General features: G+C 40.3%; 1 protein-coding gene across 2 annotated transcripts in view; it reads right to left on the bottom strand.

Moving 5' to 3' along the window:
- Positions 1 to 3,448: 3,448 nt before the first annotated feature.
- Positions 3,449 to 19,447, bottom strand: part of Kat7 (lysine acetyltransferase 7) — a 30,491-nt gene continuing 14,492 nt past the window's right edge. Inside the window, exons 6-15 of one of the 2 annotated variants that reach the window (XM_076869431.2) lie at positions 18,945 to 19,034; positions 17,292 to 17,390; positions 15,824 to 15,934; positions 12,792 to 12,983; positions 9,931 to 10,020; positions 9,588 to 9,728; positions 8,328 to 8,421; positions 6,397 to 6,543; positions 5,760 to 5,866; positions 3,449 to 5,141 (exon numbers count right to left, since the gene is read on the bottom strand). In XM_076869431.2, the coding sequence (XP_076725546.1) occupies positions 5,040 to 5,141; positions 5,760 to 5,866; positions 6,397 to 6,543; positions 8,328 to 8,421; positions 9,588 to 9,728; positions 9,931 to 10,020; positions 12,792 to 12,983; positions 15,824 to 15,934; positions 17,292 to 17,390; positions 18,945 to 19,034 (1,173 nt within the window). In that variant the 3' untranslated portion in view covers positions 3,449 to 5,039. The remainder of the gene's footprint in view (positions 5,142 to 5,759; positions 5,867 to 6,396; positions 6,544 to 8,327; positions 8,422 to 9,587; positions 9,729 to 9,930; positions 10,021 to 12,791; positions 12,984 to 15,823; positions 15,935 to 17,291; positions 17,391 to 18,944; positions 19,035 to 19,447) is intronic. The other variant, XM_076869432.2, reaches the window with a different exon arrangement.

Genomic DNA, 19,447 nt, shown 5'->3' with positions numbered 1-19,447 from the left:
AGATATCCAAGAGTATAAAATTCTGGTAACTTTGGAATAAACATAAAGCAAGATGTTTCCAGAAACAAATACCAATTAAGAACAAAGACTGGCTTCTTGGAATGAACGTGACTTGGTTAAGAAAAAAGGTGTTTCTCTCTACATAGAACACTTGGCAGGTACCATGAAGCCAGAGCTGTACAACAGCACAGGTTATTCTCTCCACTCTTGGGCACAAGTAAACAAACTTCCAAGCCCCTAAATGGCGATAGCAGGACCTGTGTCTGAAGTTATTGCACAAGAGTGAAGAGGCAGACTCATATTTTGGCACCAGGGGCATTTTTCACCACCAGGCAATCCTTTTGTTTCTTTCTTAGTGACATTTATTGGCATTGTTGAAGACACCACAAAGGAAGTGAGCAATTACACTGCCCCCATCAGCAGGAGATAGTCTGGAAGAAGCAGTCTTACATGTTTGTGGCAAAAAGTGCTGGAGCAAAACCAGTTGAGGTCCAATTCTAGAATTTCAAGATCCTGATGAACAGCAAAGGGTCGTTTCTGAATTCAACACGTGCTATTACTTAACAAAGAGGTTTTCATATTTTATTCTTACGACATGTGCAATTCTATACATTTTGTACGTATACATACCTGTGAGTCTCACAGGGAAGAGGGAAGCCAATGTTGAGAGACAGTAAGGCATGCCTTTGCCATCCCATTTCACTACACTAGATGAAATTAGTTGTGGAGTCCACTCACACTCAAGAACCAGCTTAGGGCCTTGGGCTAAGAGTGAAGGCAGGCCGAGAGCAAGACTCCTATTCTCACTGAGGCTTCTCAAACCAGGCTTTCTTAACCCCAGGTCCAGATATGGCCTTCAAAGGTGATTTCCTGAGCTGTAGATAAGTGTGTACAGATCTGCACAGGTGCATTAAGAAAAAAAAAAAAAATCAAATCCAGTGCTTTGATCAGATTTCGAAAGGTCAGAAGAAAACAAAAGGGAGTAAAGATGTAGCTAAGAACTCTGCTGCTTGATCCTCCACCTCATGAAACCACTGTTTTAATGCCATTTGACACTGATTGCTCATCAAAGGAGGAAAAGGCAGGGAGGTAAAGGACTACCCTTGGAAAGTTACTAATATACATCCAGAAAAGACTGGTTTTCATTTGCTTCATCTTCTAGAAGGAATGTGTACTGTAAGCAAGCTGTGGCTTTTTATATACTCGTTTTAGATGTTATGTAGCTCCCACCTTCATCTCAACTAACTGGCTTGACATGGTCAACTCCATTCCAGGCCCCTCCTAAACCCCAGCCATAACCTGTCCAGAACTATAGGGACGAACAAAAGTTGAGCAAATCAAAAGCATCACCTTGTCAACATGAAGGGTAAACTATATGCTTACTTGATATGATTCACTATTACCATGTAAGAAATGGGAAAACAGGGCTGGGGTTGTGGCTCAGTGGTAGAGTGCTCACCTAGGATGTGTGAGGCACTGGGTTCGATCCTCAGCACCACATTAAAAATAAATAAACAAATTAAAGACATTGTGTCAACCTAAAAAAAAAAAAAGAAAGAAAGAAAGGGGAAAACAACAGAGGCATCAGGTCACCAGACCGCACGACAGCATTATCAAAATATAGGATTTGGAACTAGAGGAGCAAGGCTCTCATCCTGTTGCTATTAGCTGCCAAGAACTCTCTGAACATCAAAACTTCTCTTCTGGAAAAAGCATCTAAGACCCCTCTTCCAGTGCTGTAAGGGCACTGTACAGGCAAAGGGGCAGTTTGTCTCTAATTCATCAGCAGTCCCAAGTGAGGCATATCTTCTGCTTCCCTGGTTTCCCACTCTGGCCCAACTTGCTACCTCTACAATCAACCAAAATCAACTCTTGTCTCAAAGTATTTACTAGCTTCCTTAATATTCTTGTAATGGAAGCTTTAGAAACATGGGTGTCTATAGCCAGGGCATCTAGCTAGCAGGGAGAGGATGATTAATCATTAAGGAATCAAAAGAGCTAGAAGAAAGGTGTGGGGCTTCACTGCTTATGGTGTCACCGTGGGTTCCAGGTTTCCCTGCAAAACCAATGTGAACATCAGCTGCATGGGGCTATTGCGAGGCAGTGATGCCACCCAGCATATGGGAAGTACATGCTAGAGGTTACTTCCTCCCAAAATGGCGTAGGTGACTCCCTGGACGTCAGGAGTTAGATCCAGGACTGTCAACTTCTAATGAAGGAACAGCTGAGCTTCTTTTATGCACAGGGGTTAGAGAACTTCAAAGGGGATATCGAGTCCCACTCAATGTTGTGCAGAAAAGTAAACACTCTGTTCCCATAGTTGTAAAAGGTTCAAACCAGAGAAGTCTTCCTTTTACTAAAAAGGGTAGCAACCAGTTTAGAGGACTGGGACCAGAACTGTGCACAAAACTCCAAGCACATTTTCCTCTGAGCAGTTCATTCCCATAGTTTATATTACCTACTTCAATTTTTTTTCAAAATGTAAAGAAAAGCAAAATTTTCCTTTGAGGCAAACATTTACAACAGGGAGACTTTGGCATGCATCATTAAGAAAAGATGAGTCTTTTCATAAAAAACTTCAGCTTCTCTTCACCCCACGCTTACCCTAATAAGTGGCACCCAAGGACTCTAGCCTTGCAAAGGACTCTTGGTGTGCCCAGAGGTATAGGGTCTCAACACTCCCAATCACAGTAAACAAAACCATCTCAGCAACACAACAACTCCACCCTCCTCTGTTTCTACCAGACAGATAGAAAGTGCCCAGCTTCCTTTCCTGCCACTGGATAAAAGCTGCAGACAATCTGGAAGAGAAGGAATGATTAGAGGTGACACAATTCACTATTGGAGAATGTGCTTAGAGATAGATGAGACATCTGTTTCTGACTCCCTTAAGTATCCATTGTAGCTGGGGACTGTGGTACACTCCTGTGATCCCAGTGGATCCAGAGGCTAAGACAGAAGGATCGTGAGTTCAAAGCCAGCCTCAGCAACAGTGAGGCACTAAGCAACTCAGTTGACCCTTGTCTTTAAATAAAATAGAAAATAGAGCTGGGGATGTGGCTCAGTGGTCAAGTGCCCCTGAATTCAATCCCTGGTTACCACCCGCCACCCCGCAAAAAAGTATCCATCATATGCTACCTATACTCGTTTCCCACTGATTCCTTTGCCCCTAAAACCAGACAAAAATGAACTCAATAAAAAAGTATGTGTAATACCAAGTAGCCACTGCTGGCACCAAAAAGAAGGCAGTTTGAATTCATCCCAACTACACAAGTTCAGACTTAGCACTCCCTCTATGGCTAGCACCAAGGGAAAAACAATTCCATAGCCACAAACCACATCCCTCAACAGTCTAATGCTAGAAAAAACAAGTCCCCACGCACTTACTATTAGAGCAGGTCAGCTGCATCATTTTCGTACACAAATGAGAGCCCCAGATAAAACGGACTTGAGCAGAGAACATGCTTTATTGAGGAGTAGATATAGAAGAGCACATTCTACCACATGTGGGGAAGGGTTTAGCATCTGTAAAAGGCCTTTACCCCTTAAGAAAACCCCCAGTGAAGTTGCTTTTGGATAAGTTTTAACAGTGACACTGAAACTGGAGGGGAGCCGCCACTGAACATGCTTAAAATCAACTCCCCCCAACCCACAGTGAATATAAGTAGTGTACAGAGATGACAAGAGAAAGGCACAAATGACCAGAGTCGGGAGTGTGGTAAGGGTGCCACATGAAGACAGCAGTGTTGTAGGAGACCAAGTTGGGAAGGGTGACATGTCAGACATCAAAAGCTGCCCCAAGATAGCAGGTTATGACGGGCTAGGGAGAAATTAGAGGGAACATCTCTTCCTTCACTTGAACAACACCAAAAATAGGAGACCAGAGAATAGGATGGTGTCAAATCCCAAAAAAGGAAATGGAGGAGGAGTTCTTGGAAGGGCAGAAGCACTTTAGTCCTAGAAGAGGGTGAGTAACTGTTGAAAAGAGAAGCAAACCTTGGCAGGTGGCCACTCTGCCTTGCTGAAAGCCATGGGCTGAGACAGAAAGTCATTTTCAATCACTTTCAACTTCTCCCAAGATGCTCTGGACAAAATCAATGCAACTTATGTGGAAGTACAGGGGTCCTATTAAAACTGGTATGAGGGAAAGGTTTTAGTACTATTAAACCAGTTAACATGAAGCATGAAAGGGAGAACTGGAAATTATTTTGGCACCTGTGAATGTAAAAGAGGCAGGGAGTAAAGAGAGAAGAAAACATTTACTGCTGGGCACTTTGTGGTGAAGCAAAAGAATTATCCATTCCCTTCCACAATGCCCACTGCCCACAGGTGAACTCAAACCAAAATACAATATCACCACCTCTTATTGCTCTCGTCATATCATTTGGATGGATTATTGTACTGTTACCAAAACTAATCTCTGGGAAACTCTAAAGAAGTATTTGGTTCTGGGCAGCCCAATACTGATCAAAAACAAGTCTTCCAATAAAAATGGAGGAAAAAAGGTTAAATAAAGCAAGATGAAATCTCATGTGAATGGACCCCTCCCAGTACACATACACACCCTCAAAAGTGCTGCCTCTTCCCTGCCCCTCCACAAAAACACTTGTAAAGAGTAACTGGAAAGGTCTTGGTAGTGGCAACCATATTTGGAGGTCTGGTGACCAGGCGGCAAGAAGCACTAGTACAAAGTTCAGAGGACAAGACACACCTCATGGGGCAAGAGAACATGAGGAGGGAACCAGTGACTGGACAGGTACAGTACCATAACAGAAATCCTTGGGTCAGTGCTATGAGGGATCTGCACTTGAGTCTAATACAGATCTCATCCAGGCAACCTCACTGAGGCCGAAACAACAGTTCCTCAGAACCAGCGTCTGCAGTGTAAAAGAAGGTCAGAGCCAGGACAGTCCTGAGGGGGATGGCCTTCCCAAAGGATACTGTACTTGCCAATCACAAGAGCAACAGAAATGACAGACAGATCCCTAGGGTACGGATTCCTACTGCTGGGGTTCGCTGGCTCGGAATGACAGGTCACTTTAAGTGCCCTTGGGAGGGGTCCATTTTAAGCAGCTTGGATCCATGGTTTTATTGGAGTTGGACCTTTTGGCCTCTTTGGCTATCCACTCATCAATCAGGTCCTGGGAAGAACAATGGAAACAACTGTTAGACTCGTTCAATCAGCATGCATTGACATACAGATTTTAAAATAACTACTAGCCAAGAAGAAATCACCAAAAGGTTAACAATGTATTAAGGTTTAAGAAAATATCATTTGATTTGCAAACGGCTTTCCTACCTAATAAATTTCTTCCAATTTTGCCCATAGTAAGAACCAGAATCATTATTCACCTATCTTTATTACACGTATGAGTCAACTAAAAAAATTAAAAGTGGGCATTAGTTGAGATGGCATTTAAAACCATTCCAAAAGCCCTGGAGTCTGTGAAGATTCCCCTCTATAGCTGGGCCATTCTTCCTAATCTAAGAAAATCATTAAATGATAAAAGTGCTATGCAACATAAAGCTGCTTAACTGGTGTCATCTAACTTTGAGACAGGAGCTTAACAAAAGCTCCCGATAAGGACAAGGTAGGAGATAAGCTTAATACCAAAGGTCACTCGGGCTTCACACTGCCAGTTAAAGAAATGAAGGCATAATATTTGAGCTCCTCTGTGAAAGGATGGGTGGTAAGACCCCTACTGGGCTCTGCTCAAGGGACAGTCAGCAAGGAGCAAGCAGCTGATTAAAAACCTCACCTGTCTCTTTAAAACTAGGTGTTTGCCTTTCCAATACTTGAGCATCTGAAGGGCTTGCAGAGTGCTGACAATGTCCACGGGATTCACGGCGGTCTCCTGACTAATTTCTGAAACAAAAGAGTCACTGAGAACCTGGTCAAAGCATAGACCCCCACCCTTTTTGAGGTTTCCTTTCTCTTAGGAGAAATCCAACGGGCTAGAATCTCTGATTCAATCCTACCTGTTCGGAAAATGTATACAAAGAATTTGACCAGTCAAATAAGAGTGAAAAAGGATATTATAATAAGAAGCTACTCTTGGTTAATTAGAGATATCAAGGTCAAACAGACCAAAATAAATCCTACCTTTGCATAAAAGGGATATCTTAGAAGCTCTTGCATATGTCAAAATATTTGTTTTTCTTCTTCATTTTTAAGAAACCAGTTCATAGCCATTCCCAGGGGTCAATCACTCTAGAATCCCTAGGCACTCTAGTGAGGCTCTCTGTAATGGTCCATATCAGTGGTCTTCATATTTAGAAGAAACACAGAATGGGGGACAGCTTTGCAGGTGACAAAAAGCATGAACAGGGGTCAAGTGGAAAAGGTAGGACATCTAGTGGAACTAACAATGAAACATTAAAGAATTACAAACCAACCTTTGATAGAAATCTCTTTGCCTTGAAAATTATGCAGGTAACGAAGAAGCACTTCTTTCCAGTAACTACGATAGCTTATGAGCCCCAGATCTGAGAGTGGACGTTCTGGAGAGCCAACTTTTTCTTCCACTTTGGAAAGTAAATAACCTGCCAGGGAATAAATACAGACTTTTTCTTTTTTTTAATTTTTAAGTTGCTGGTAGACCTTTATCTATCTATCTATCTATCTATCTATCTATCTATTTATTTATTGTGCCAATGTTTACTTATTTATGTGTGGTGCTGAGAATTTAATCCAGTACCTCACACATGCCAGGCAAGTGTGCTACTGCTGAGCCACAGCCACTGCCATAGCCCCAGCCCAAATACAGATTTTTTCTAGCAACACTATATTTCATCCTAATAGCAAAGAACAGTGCTAAAGAAGAAAGTTTAAGAAGTACAATTTGCTCTGCAGTATCAATTAGGGATCAGCCATTCAATGGAATATGTACTGTGTAGCTGTTAAATATAATATGCTGCCTTTGTATAAACAAAAGGGGAAGAAGGTGTATTTACAGTTACTTATAATAACACCAAAAAACAAAACAAAACAAAACCAAACCTCCGGAACTTTACTAGAATTTTAAAAACAATGACTCTATGTTGTGGTATGTTGCAAACAGGTTAAGAACACAGAGGAGAAGCCATTTCATTATATGGCTTTTTATATTTTTCAAAATTTTGAACAGATTATCTCAGTACCACCCATGTAGTAGTAGGGAGTGGGAAAGTGCAAATGAAGATACCTCCAGTTTTAACGTCTAACATTCAATTTATACAAAATATACATGAGAATGTGGTCTGCAAAATACATAATATGAAAAACTCTACTAGACAACTAATCTTTTGTAACCAAAAGAAACAGCAGGGAGCAAAAAAAAGACATGGAGTAGGCACTTTTAGATTCAAAGTGAATTACAGGCCAGGCCAAGCGGCACATGCCTATAATCTCAGTGACTCAGAATATTGAGGCAGCTGGATCACAAATTCAAGGCCAGTCTGAGCAGCTCAATGACACCTCAGCACACAGAGAGACCCTGTCTCAAAATAAAAATAAAACTAGAACACCCCTGGGTTCAATCCCCAGTACCACATTTTTTAAAAAGGTAAATACCCTGTTTAATATATGCTGTTGAATCAAAGACATTTTGTCCCAGCCAACAGCACTGTAACTCATCTCATCCCTGCAGATCCATCAGTTTTCCTGTATTTAGTAACAGCACTGAGCACACTTCGCGGCCATTAAAAATTATCAACAAAAAGCACAAAAATGTGGAGAAGTGGCACTAACAGACCGACAATGACACTTGTTCACGGTATGAGAGCTAAACAGGGCGACTTATTTGAATGTGGCTAAGTATGTGTGTATCCAATGACCCTTAATTTTTCCTGCACTGAGCATGTCCGTGGATGACCACAAAGGTGCCAAGATGTTAGGGTTTCAAGTAAATTTTAGTGAGCAGACAATTCCATAAAGGTGGAATCCAAGATTAATGAGAATAGAGTGTAATACTCAAAGTCTGTATCAGGTATATGGATTACCTCTAGACAAGTCCTTGAAAAATGAAATCCCAAACATCAAAGAAACAAATTTTAAGCCTTATGCATGTGTGTGTTCTGATTAAGTCTCAAACTAGGATAATCCTGAAGAGCTTGATTTTTTATTCTCCTAATTAAGTACCAACTCAGAGTCCTGTATTCATTGAGTGTTAACTGAGTTATCAGTAGACTGACAGTGTTTAGGATTTCTCCACTTGTTCATTCATTCACTAAGAAGCAGGATACTTCTACTACATCCCAGGAATTGCAGAGACCACAGGACAGATAGATAGACAATAGTCACAGGGTCCCTGCCTTTTGAAGCTTATGACTTTAGCAGTCCTACTTACTGAAATCAATAAGCATCTTGCCATAGCCCTGTCTCATGTACTGAGGCATGGTAAGGATACAGGATACGTTGTAGTTCAGGAATGAATTCTTTTCCTAAAAAGAGCAAACAAACGAGCAGATCATTAAGAGTTTTGGACCAAGGTTTTCACACTCCTACAGATATAAAATAAAGCTGCCTATAAAATATGACTAACCAGTCCTGGGGAGTGGCTATCAGGCTCAGTTATTATACCCATACCCTTTATGATGCCCAAAGTCATTAATCCTAGGGTTTCAAGCTGAGACCTCCAGTTCATTTTAAGGGGGCTAACTCTGGGTTCTTTATAGCCAGAGTATAGGTCAAGAAAGACTCCTGAGTGGCTCTACAGCATTCCCCCTTAAAATTTTTTTTTTTTAAATTTCTGTGTGGTGCTGAGAATCGAATCCAGTACCTCACATATGCTTGGCGAGTATTCTACCACTGAGCCATAGCCCCAGCCCTACAGCACCCTCTTTAAAAGCAATTTTTTCAAATGGAGACTATGTACTGGAAGAGAAGAAAAGGAAATTAACATAAATACTCATTCTGGAAGGGGATCAATAAATGATCAAATTGCATATAATACAGTTTCCATTAGGCAAGCACTCTACCCCATTCCTGAATTGTACACTTCAAGTGGGTTAACTGTTTGGCTTGTGAATGTATATAAATTTTATTTCAATTTTAGTTGCTATACTAAAAAGTCATAAGCCAAATCCAGCCTTTGTCGGTGAAGGCCCAGAGGCATTAATCTATGCTAGAAGGAGCCCAGCTAACCCCAGGCAACTGGAATATATTCCTGGCTTTAAGCTAATAACACTGAGGAGCGCGAAGCCAAAGAGTTGGCTTGACTGCAAAATGCGTACTCATGGATTACTAGGGAGGCCAAGGCCACTAATTAATAGGCAGCTCTAGCCTGCAAGTCCAGAAATGAATAAACCAGAACTTTATATATAAACAATCGGATATTTTCATTAAACTACCTTTGATACATGCATTTGTCTTTAATTTTCTTAAAGGAAGGACTTTCATCATTGCCAGGGGTATGGTCTCTTCCCCATCAGAGATTTGAGCCCCAAGATGCCAACATCCATCACCCCTGCTCTGACCATTAGCTGCTGCTTTTGTTTTGGCGCTGGGAACTAAACCTAGGGCCTTGTACATGCAAGGCAAGCACTCTATCAACTGAGCTATGTCCCCAGCCTCAGCCATAGCTTCTTAATCCCCAGATCCTACTGACCTTGGAAAAATATCCAATTAGGTGACAGCCAGTGTTGTCTGCTTCAGTCATAACATAGAACAGGAAGGGTTCCACATCATAATATAATGTCTTGTGGTCCAGAAAAAGCTTGGCCAGCAGGCACAGATTTTGGCAGTAAATCTGGAAGAGAGGAAGAGATTCCATGAAAGGGCCAGTGAATTCAAAACTTATCAGATAAAGGCCTAAAAATATGATCATATCATTATTGTGCACGCAAAATGTTGATATTCTTTACGAGGTGTGGTTAAAAAAAATACCCAACTCCTTCAGAAATCTATGAACACATATTCCCACCACTCTTATCTTACTTGCCACTTTTTACCTTATTTTTCTTGCCATCTACTTCAAACACAGAGATTGAGCCTTTGCGATATATCTCATCACCAGGGGGGTGTTTCCACACACACTTGGCCTGCAAGAGAATGAATTCCCATCAGGGATAAAGAGCTCCCTATGGAAAAGGGTCCTCAAAGGAAAAAAGCAACACAGATCAAATCTGGTTAACTGAACTGAGGGAAAGTTGGATACACATATTACAGATTTTTTTTCCCAGTAAAACAAATAAAGTCTTCTAAAGTCATTGTAGTATATTTGTAGAATTTTTATAACCATTTGGAACAAGTTTTCTAGATTGTATTCTGGCAGTGTCTTGGTCCAGGAGATTAAAATCATCTACTACGTAAAAGCCAGATAAATAAGAATATCCTTGCTTAGTGTAAAATGCCTCATGCCAACAGGAAACTCTTAAGCAGCTTATTTGTAGGAGCTTAGAGTTGCTAAGTACTTCACTCTCACCTTTACCAGTAACTTCTCATTACCACTTAACCATTACCGTCTTTTTCCAGATTAGAAAAATGACCCACAGTGATCAAAACCAAATGAACCACTATCTGCCCCAGCTCCAGGCAAATGCATTCTCCTTGTTATGTAAGGATATAAGAGAAAGTCTTTCTGTGGCTTAAAAAACAGGAAAGGCACCATGGCTGAGTTGCAGGACACTGGGGGGCATTTGGCCACAAGAGGGCACAAGCCATTTTCTTTTCTCACTCTCAATTGTCAGTATATTTGTTGCTGTTTTTCTTTTGAGGTGCTAGGGATGGAATCCAGGGCCTTGGGCATGCGAGGCAAGTGTTTTACAACTGAGCTACACCTCAGCCCTACCAATAGCTTTAATGTAGCCCATCACTCGTGTAAACAGGTTAATTCTGGAAAGGTTTCAGGTAAAAACATTTTTAAATGTTGTTTTAAAAAACTGTACGTATGTGGAATATTTTTGTGTTTTTTTAGTTTTTAGTTGTAGTTGAACACAGTATCTTTATTTTATTTATTCATTTTTTAATGTGGTGCTGAGGATCAAACCCAGGGCCCTGCACATGCTAGGCAAGTGCTCCACCACTGAGCCACAACTCCAACCCCTATGTGTTTTGTTTTTGTAGTGCTAGGGATTGAACCCAGGGCCTTGAACATAATAAGTGAGGGCTCTACCATGGAGGCACATCCCCAGCCTAGGAACATTTTATATTAAACAATTTTATTTTGATTCCTGTCAACTCAAGAATCCTGTTCCTCCCAGCAGCTTGGGAGGCTGACACAGGAAGATCATGGATTCAAAGCCAACTTCAGCAATTTAGTGAGACTCTGTCTCTAGATAAAATATAAAAAAGAGCTGAAGATGTGGCTCAGTGGTTGAGCACCCCTGGGTTCAATTCCCTAGTACCGAAAAAAAAAGAATCATGTTTTAATTTTGTTACATGTAAATCCAAATATTATTAACTGGAATTGCTTCAGAGCTCCACCTATAGTTTGCTCCCATCTCCACCCTTTTGCTCATGCTGGCTCTTTCCAATAATATCTAACACAACATTAATTTCTTTTACAACAAAAGCCAAGTCAAAGAAAGACCACTTCAGTTTACATGGTATTCAGAATAGTCATGGAGTAAAATACATTTATAATTCCTCAAATTTGATTTTTATAACTCATATAATACAGTAGGCCCCAAAATATGCAGAATATTTATTTGATCCCTGAATTTATTTAGACTCTTTGTTTCCTCTATTTCTTGTCTTGTCCTTTTGGCTACCTTCATTGGTGAATGTTACTAAATAACCAGGAAGAAAAAGGTAGAAATGTAAATAGTTCATATCATTAAAAATACCAGTTTTACTTACCTCCATGATCTACAATCTGTGTCAGTATTCAGTCCCCTGACACCATTACTGTCTATGCCAGTCCTCACCCATTACCAGCCCTCCATAATTGTATACCCACCTCAGGCAAAGCAAGGGTGATAAGAGTCTGGAGGGTTTAATTCATCACGGCAGGACTGGACCACAAAGCTACATGTGCTCCAGAGCTGGGAACCCAAAACAATACCACCAAACTAGGGAGCAGTACATAACAGGAATCACAGTAATCCTGGATTGTAGATGATGGGGAAGAAAACAGTTTTACCTAAAGGCTTTAGAGCCAAAGTATGTTGTGACTATAGAAACAAAAATATTTCATAACTCTCTACCCCTTCCCCTTTCTCTTTTCCTGCTCCATGGCAGAAATTCCCTTTAAGACCAGGCTTTTTGTTCCATAACTAGGGAAGGAAAAATGGCTTAAAGCTGAAGAAAATCTAATAAGCTTGTTAACAACAAAACCAGATTCAAGTTCTTATTCCTATTTTAAAATGAAGAATGCTCAGAAGCCAGAAAGTACTAAAACAACTTGAGGATGAGGCACCCAGGACATGGTCTTTAATTGAAATTATCTGTCAGTCTTGCCTTCTTTATATATATTTTCATTCAACATACATTTCCTGAATACTCACTGCTCAAAAGGTGAGCTACTCTATCTCTACTCTGGCTAATGAAGTCCATGCATTTTCATCTAGTTTAAGACACGCAAAACCCTGGGCAGAGGTAATTCATATTCTGAGGAACAAGTAGAGAAGAGTAGGAAGCAAGAAAAATAGACAAAGCAAGGCCTATGACAGGATGTGGTTAAGGGCCTTCAGCGGTTCTGAGTAGAACCAGCATCAGCTTGGCCACAGGCTATATGCCTCACCCTGAAACGTGACTTTCGATTCCCTATGCCTTTGTACCACTAAGATTGCTAGGACTGATATCATCTCTAGGGCAAAAATCTTGTAACACTGTTATGATAGTCAAGGCAGAGGAACCCAAGACAACTCACCATGTGGCGGCGGAGTATAGTTTGGCTCTTCATATATTTTAAACAGAATTCACACATGTAGAGACGTCCCAGCCGTGCATATTCTTCAGGATAGGGAGAATGGTACCAAGTATCAAGCTCATAGCGACCAAATGCAATTGTTTTAATCATGTTGCTCCCTTCTGTGATTTGGCCTTGCAGCCTTAATTTCTCCTATTGCCAAGGAGAAATCAAAAGTCAAAAGAAGATTAGAATTTATTGTCTTTGTTTTCAAAACCTGTAGTAGTAAGCTTGTGTGCAGGCCACCATGCTAGGCTATGGAAAAAAAAAAAAAAGACTTTACTTCTATGTATGAGATACTCATACTAGAAAGGGCCACATGGGCATGGAAAAATCAAGCAGACGATTATTATTTACTGTGTGGTGGGGCTAGAGATGTAGCTCAGTAGAAGAGCACTTGCCTGGCATGCATGAGGCCCTGAGTTTGATCCCTGATACTGCCAAAAAAAAAAAAAAAAAAAAGAAGAAGAAACAACACCCATATACCTATATTGCTCAGAGCATAGGTTTCAATAAAACTGCTTCGCTACTCCCTGCAACATTCTGGGTCTCATCAGAATGAGTCCTTGGAGAGGATGGGACTGTGGGTCAGGGGTAGAGCGCTCGCCTAGCATGCATGGGGCATTGGGTTCAATCCTCAGCACCACATAAAAATTAAAAAAGAGTCCTTGGATATGTTTTTATCAGTCAAAACCAAGCAGAGGGCTGGGGATGTGGCTCAAGTGATAGCGCGCTCGCCTGTCATGCGCGAAGCACTGGGTTCGATCCTCAGCACCACATAAAAATAAAATAAAGATGTTGTGTCCACCGAAAACTAAAAAATAAATATTAAAAAAAATTCTCCCTTTCAAAAAAAAAGAAACAAAAAACAGAATTATAATCTACCACAGATTCAAACTCCCTACTTTTCCAAAGTATTCTAAACCTAAATAAATACGAAACTAAACAAGTAAGATTTAGACTATCTCCTTTACTATGCAAAAGTTGTTTTTTTACAAAATCATATCTCAGTGATATATATTCACAATATTCAATTTTAAAAATAATAGCCCTTGGGCTGGGGATGTGGCTCAAGCGGTAGCGCGCTCGCCTGGCATGCGTGCGGCCCGGGTTCGATCCTCAGCACCACATACAAAGATGTTGTGTCCGCCGAGAACTAAAAAATAAATATTAAAAAAATTCTCTCTCTCTCTCTTTAAAAAAAAAAAAAAATAATAGCCCTTAAAATTTTTTTTTCTTGGGAGGAGCACTAGGGATTGAATCCAGGGGTGCTTTACCACTGATCTGTATCTCTAGTACTTCATATCTTTTATTTTGAGACAGGTCTAAATGCTCAGGCTGGCCTGGAACTTGTAATCCTCCTGCCTTGGCTTCCTGAGTCCCGGGATTACAGGTGTATGCCAATGTGCACAGCCTTAAAAAGTATGTGGACAACAATTTAATTCTGCAGTCTAAGCAAGTAGAAAATAGTTCTGGATCCCTAGCTTCCTTCAGTGCCGGGAACTGACTACAGAAGTAGTCTGTTGGGCTAGGGCTGTAGCTCAGTGGTAGAACGCTTGCCTAGCACATGTGAGGCACTGGGTTCAACCCCCAGCACCACATAAAAATAAACAAATAAAATAAAGGCATTCTGTCTACCTTACAACTACAATAATCAGATGGAAAGCTGTGAAAGGTAGGACTAGGTAATGCTTTTCCAGAACAGGAAAGAAAAGCAGCAACAGTGATGGCAGCCTATCCCAGCACAGAGGAGTCTTTAAACCTCCTTCAAGTTTTCAATCTAATTTTTTTTTAATATCTTTATTTTGTTTACTTGTTTTTATGTGGTGCTGAGGATCGAACCTGGATCTCACACATGTGAGGCGAGCGCTCTACCGCTGAGCCACAACCCAAGCCCCCTCTAATTTTGATATAATAAAAAAGAGTGAAGAGTGGAGATGAGATTTCTTTTACAAGCTTTTCCTGAATACACTTATCTGTTAAATCAATTCCCAGAATTTTTTTATCTATATTTGTTTAAAATTCTGCCACAGGCATCAAACCTAACTATAAACTAATTGTACATATAAATCAAAAGGAAACCATCTTATATATAAAACTCGGCTGTGTCAAAACTTAATTCTAAAACATCTGACAAAAGTGGTGGATGAAGGGCATGCACCTGTAGTTCCAGCACTGGGAAAGCTGAGGTGAGGAGGATCATTTGAACCCAGAGTTTAAGACCAGCCTGAGCAACATAATAAGACTTCTGTCTCAAAAAAAAAAAATAAAAAGGGCTGGGATCGTGGCTCAGTGGTAGAGCGGTTGCCTAGCATGTGTGAGGCATTGGGTTTGAGTAAATAAATAAATAAAGGTCCATCAGCAACTAATAAAAATATTTTAAAAATAAATAAATAATCTGACAGTAGCCCTCCCCCTTAATTTCCCCTTCACTTTTATTTCCTTGCTTTCAGAATAACTATTCAAGTGCAGTGAAGAAACCTTACAAATGGACAGGTCGCTGCTAAAGCTAGAGATGGGCATGGGCTAGTATGCACACTGTCCCTAGGTTCTCAGAATTGCAAATTACCCAATTGAGACAAAGGAACACCTACTCAAAGTGCCTCAAGTCAAACTAGAACTTGGTGGGGTGGTAGGTGGAAAGTAGGAAAATAATATAAGGAATAGGGAAGACAGGAGGAGAAGTGGTTTATTTATTGATTTTTAATACCTTTATTTTATTTATTTATTTCTATGTGGTACTGAGAATTGAACCCAGGGCCTCACACATGCTAGGCAAGAGGCACATGCTAGGCAAGCGGTGAGTGCTCTACCAGGTGGCTTGTTTTAAATAAGAATGGGAAGGGCAGTCACAAAAGAAGGACAGCTAGGGGAGGGGAAGAGACTTGAGCAGCAAAGCAGTATCATGGCCATCAGACTGAGGCTAATCATTTTTCCTGGTAGTTCTAAATGCCTTTCACAAGGGTCCTCAGCTTGGAGGTTTTAACTCTCACCAAATCCTCTGAAGCCCGGGCTTGTGCTCTTCGGAAAAGATCTAAGTCATACTCGCTTGTCAGGTTTTCCAAGAGAGGTTCCCGAGTGTTCCCATAGGTCTGTCTGTGTTCCTAAGAAAAGAAACAGAATGGAATACTCTCTGCTGCTAAGAAGTTAGTTCACTTCATTCCAATGGACATCGACCACAGCCATAAACTGTCTACTCAGCACCTACATACTAGGTGCTAGGGACTAAGCACAGACTCCTTAGTAGGTTAATACTAAAGCACACTCACTACCCATTCTAAAGAATCTGGACATGCTTCTACAACTCCAGGATGGAGTGCTGTTTATCTATACATGAGCAACCCCAAGATCAGAACTCTGCCTCCATTTCTTCATGAGAAAACACGTAGCACAGTGCAAAATATGAAGCACAGCAAACACAGAGGCACTTCAAATCCTGGAGTCCTGAGACCTAAAAGATTTTCCCTGATTTAAAACAAACAAAAAGATTCTCCAAGTCTTAGTGTTTTATGTTTTAACACATTAGACTAAAAGAAAATCTGCAAGTAAAGAGGGTGGCCAGGTTAATAAGCAGTCCTCTATAAATTCTTTGCCTTGCTGTAAATTTATAAATTGCTGTAGCCACCATTGCCATTGTCCACCGACAATGTAAGCTCCCACTTTAAAACTTCAGCCCAAAACTGCAAGGAAAAAAAACAGGCTAGCCTCTTTAAAAAGTCTCATTAAAATTAAGAAAGATTAAAAGAAAAATCACACAGAATTAAAAGCACACAATTTGGTTCTAGACAACTTTCGTATCTTACCATGGCTCTTGCTTACAAATACGTTTCTCTGGAGAGAAATCAGACAATGGAAATGTCTCTTTTAAATCTCTGATTTAGTCCTTCCCTCTGGGCTCTAGACTCCACCTTCCCCGCCAGAGGAGAGGAGACAATGGTAGTTAAATTAAGTGGATGGCTCATCCCAGGAAGAACATTCCTGGTTTTCCACATACATTAGCATCTGAAGAAACCATTCACCTGTACCTTTACCCCTTTAAAAATTTCTTCTGGAAGCTGGGGATGTAGCTCAGTAGCAAAATGCTGAGGCCCTGGGATCCAAGCTCCTGCATGCACTCACAAGGGGATACAAATACTGAACAGGACAGTGGCAGGCATGCAATCTGGTACCCTACAGCCTACTATTAAAGCTTTCCCTAGGCTACAAACCCAACAATCTGGTACATCAGGTGTTCAGCTACAACTTCACCTAACAACCCACCATCCATCAACACTCCAGATGTTTGGGGGCCTATAGTAAGTTTTGAGTGCCAGAGAGGAGTCACTTGGCATTCACTCAGCCTTCACTGGGTATTAAATTGCACAGAATATCAAAGAGCAAACCTGACAAAGCTTAGAAAGCAAAAGGAAATCAAATGCCACAGCAGGAGTTCATGCTAATTAGTACTGAACTCTTCCTTACCATGTATTTCTCTTTCTGTTCTTTGCTCAGTCCAGAATTTCTTTTCTTCCTGAGTTCGGCCACCTTTTCCTTGTATCGCAGCTGCCTTTCTGATGGTGCCTAAAAGGAAGAAGGAGAAAACTGAGAAGCTAGCTAGAAAATTCATCATGAAGTAAAGCTTCAAAGCATCATATTTTTAAAAAAAATTAAAGAAAAATACTGCTAGAAACAATTATAACCACACTAAATAATATGTCAATTTTGTAATTCCAAATTAGGTTTTTTTCCATTACCCAAACCACTACCTTAACTGCCAGTTAAATATGGGTTCAGGGATGCAAATTTATTTTAATACAAATTAAAAATGGAAGTCTCCATTAAAGCAACAGAAATAATAAGATAAAGATCATTTCAACTCAGTATTTATTGAATATTTACTGTTTTGTTTTTGTTTTCGTTTGGTTACTAGCAATTGATACCCAGGGCCTTGCACATGCTAAACATGTACCACTGATCTACATCCCAAGGCTGCTTACAATTTTTGAAGTAATGCTTACTGATCTGATCGAAAGTGATACAAAAATAAATAAAAACAAAAACTGAGTAAAACTAGAACCTAAGACAGATGATGACAAAGAATGTGGCTACCATTTACGAGTGCCTTCACCTGCCAAGCACTAGGGATAGGTAACTTTACATACATAATTTAGCTCTACCCTGACAGGTGGGCATTGTTTACTCTTTTTATTAAAAGAGAAATAAAAGTTTAGGGAGATTGGCTGAACTTCCTAAGACAACACAATTAAACAAACACAGTATTCAGAATCAGATCTGTTTGGCAAAGCCAAAATTCTTCCTCACCACACCATGCCTCCTTTGCTATCCACCTACAATGTAACTACAAAAACAAACCTGGATGATGACCTATGTATAATGTGAGACAAAGGCTGACATTTTGAGAACATAATATGGAAATACATAAGGAAGAGATTCACTACTGGTTCAGAAAGGATTTGAAAAGAATTCCTACAACAGCTAAGAGCTACACAAAGCCTTGAAGGAAAATATCAACTCCTCTTCTTGGTACACGTAGAGTTTCAAGCAGGAAACCAGCAAGAGTAAAGATCAAACACATTTAGGAAGAACAAGGAATTTAGGGCAATCAATGTGGCTTCAATGTTCACAGAGGCAGGAGGACTAGGACAAAGCCAGGATGCTTCCTGGAAATCATAGAAAGAGGAAAATGACTTGGTCAACAAGTGGCAAATGCTGAGGAAAAGTGGATGATGATCTTGCAAATGTTCTAGCAAAGTGGAGGGGGTCTGAAGAAAAACTATAATGAGATTAAAAAAAAGAAAAAAAAAGGAATGCAAAATGAGGAACTGGAACACCAAGTATAATCTTTTCAAATAATCAGAATACCTGTTAATATTAACTACTATTATTATAAAGAGCTTGATTACTCCACATGAGGTAAAAGTTTTGCTTGATGAAAATTTACTATTTGAAAAAAAAAAACACGATTCTCAGTTTAATACCTGAAAGAGCAGTTATTTAGACATACCATGGGAAACAAGAGGCATGGATATGACTATAAAGACAGTTATGGGGCAAAGGAGATCCAAGACATGGATCTCAAGCTGTGAACGGCCAGAGCTTTCACAAGGCCCGTACCTGGTGCCTGGTTGCATGCCTGTTGTTGTCATCTTGCCTGTGGGACAGCATCCTTTCTTCTATCTGCTTATCCCGGCTCTGTGCTCTCACCTGCAACCATCAACAACGTCAATAAATCCACCTGATTCTAAGACTACGTTCACTTAAAGTATAAAAATACAATAATAATCCCTTGAATTTATGTTGTACTTTGAAAGTGAAGTACAACTTATTATCACAATCTCCGTAAGAAAGAGATAAAGGCAAGCTTCATATTTTGCTTTCTCAGCCATTAACTGAGAACCAGAGAAGTGAAATGATTGCAGCTAAATGATGATAAAACTAAGATTTTAATTAAGTCTGATGACTCAAGAGCCTGGACTCTTTCCACTGTGCCATGAATAAGAAACTGTGAGAAGTGCAAGAGACTGAGGAAGGACAAAGAAAGTCGGGTTCAAGTCCACAGGAAAACTGAACTCTGTAGTTATGTGATCTCAAACAAATTATATCAGCTCTCAATAGTT

Source organism: Callospermophilus lateralis, chromosome 11 (assembly GCF_048772815.1).
Source record: "Callospermophilus lateralis isolate mCalLat2 chromosome 11, mCalLat2.hap1, whole genome shotgun sequence".
NCBI lineage: Eukaryota > Metazoa > Chordata > Mammalia > Rodentia > Sciuridae > Callospermophilus > Callospermophilus lateralis.
The sequence above is the reverse complement of the archived record's forward strand: the minus strand, read 5'-3'. Positions and strand labels throughout refer to the sequence as shown.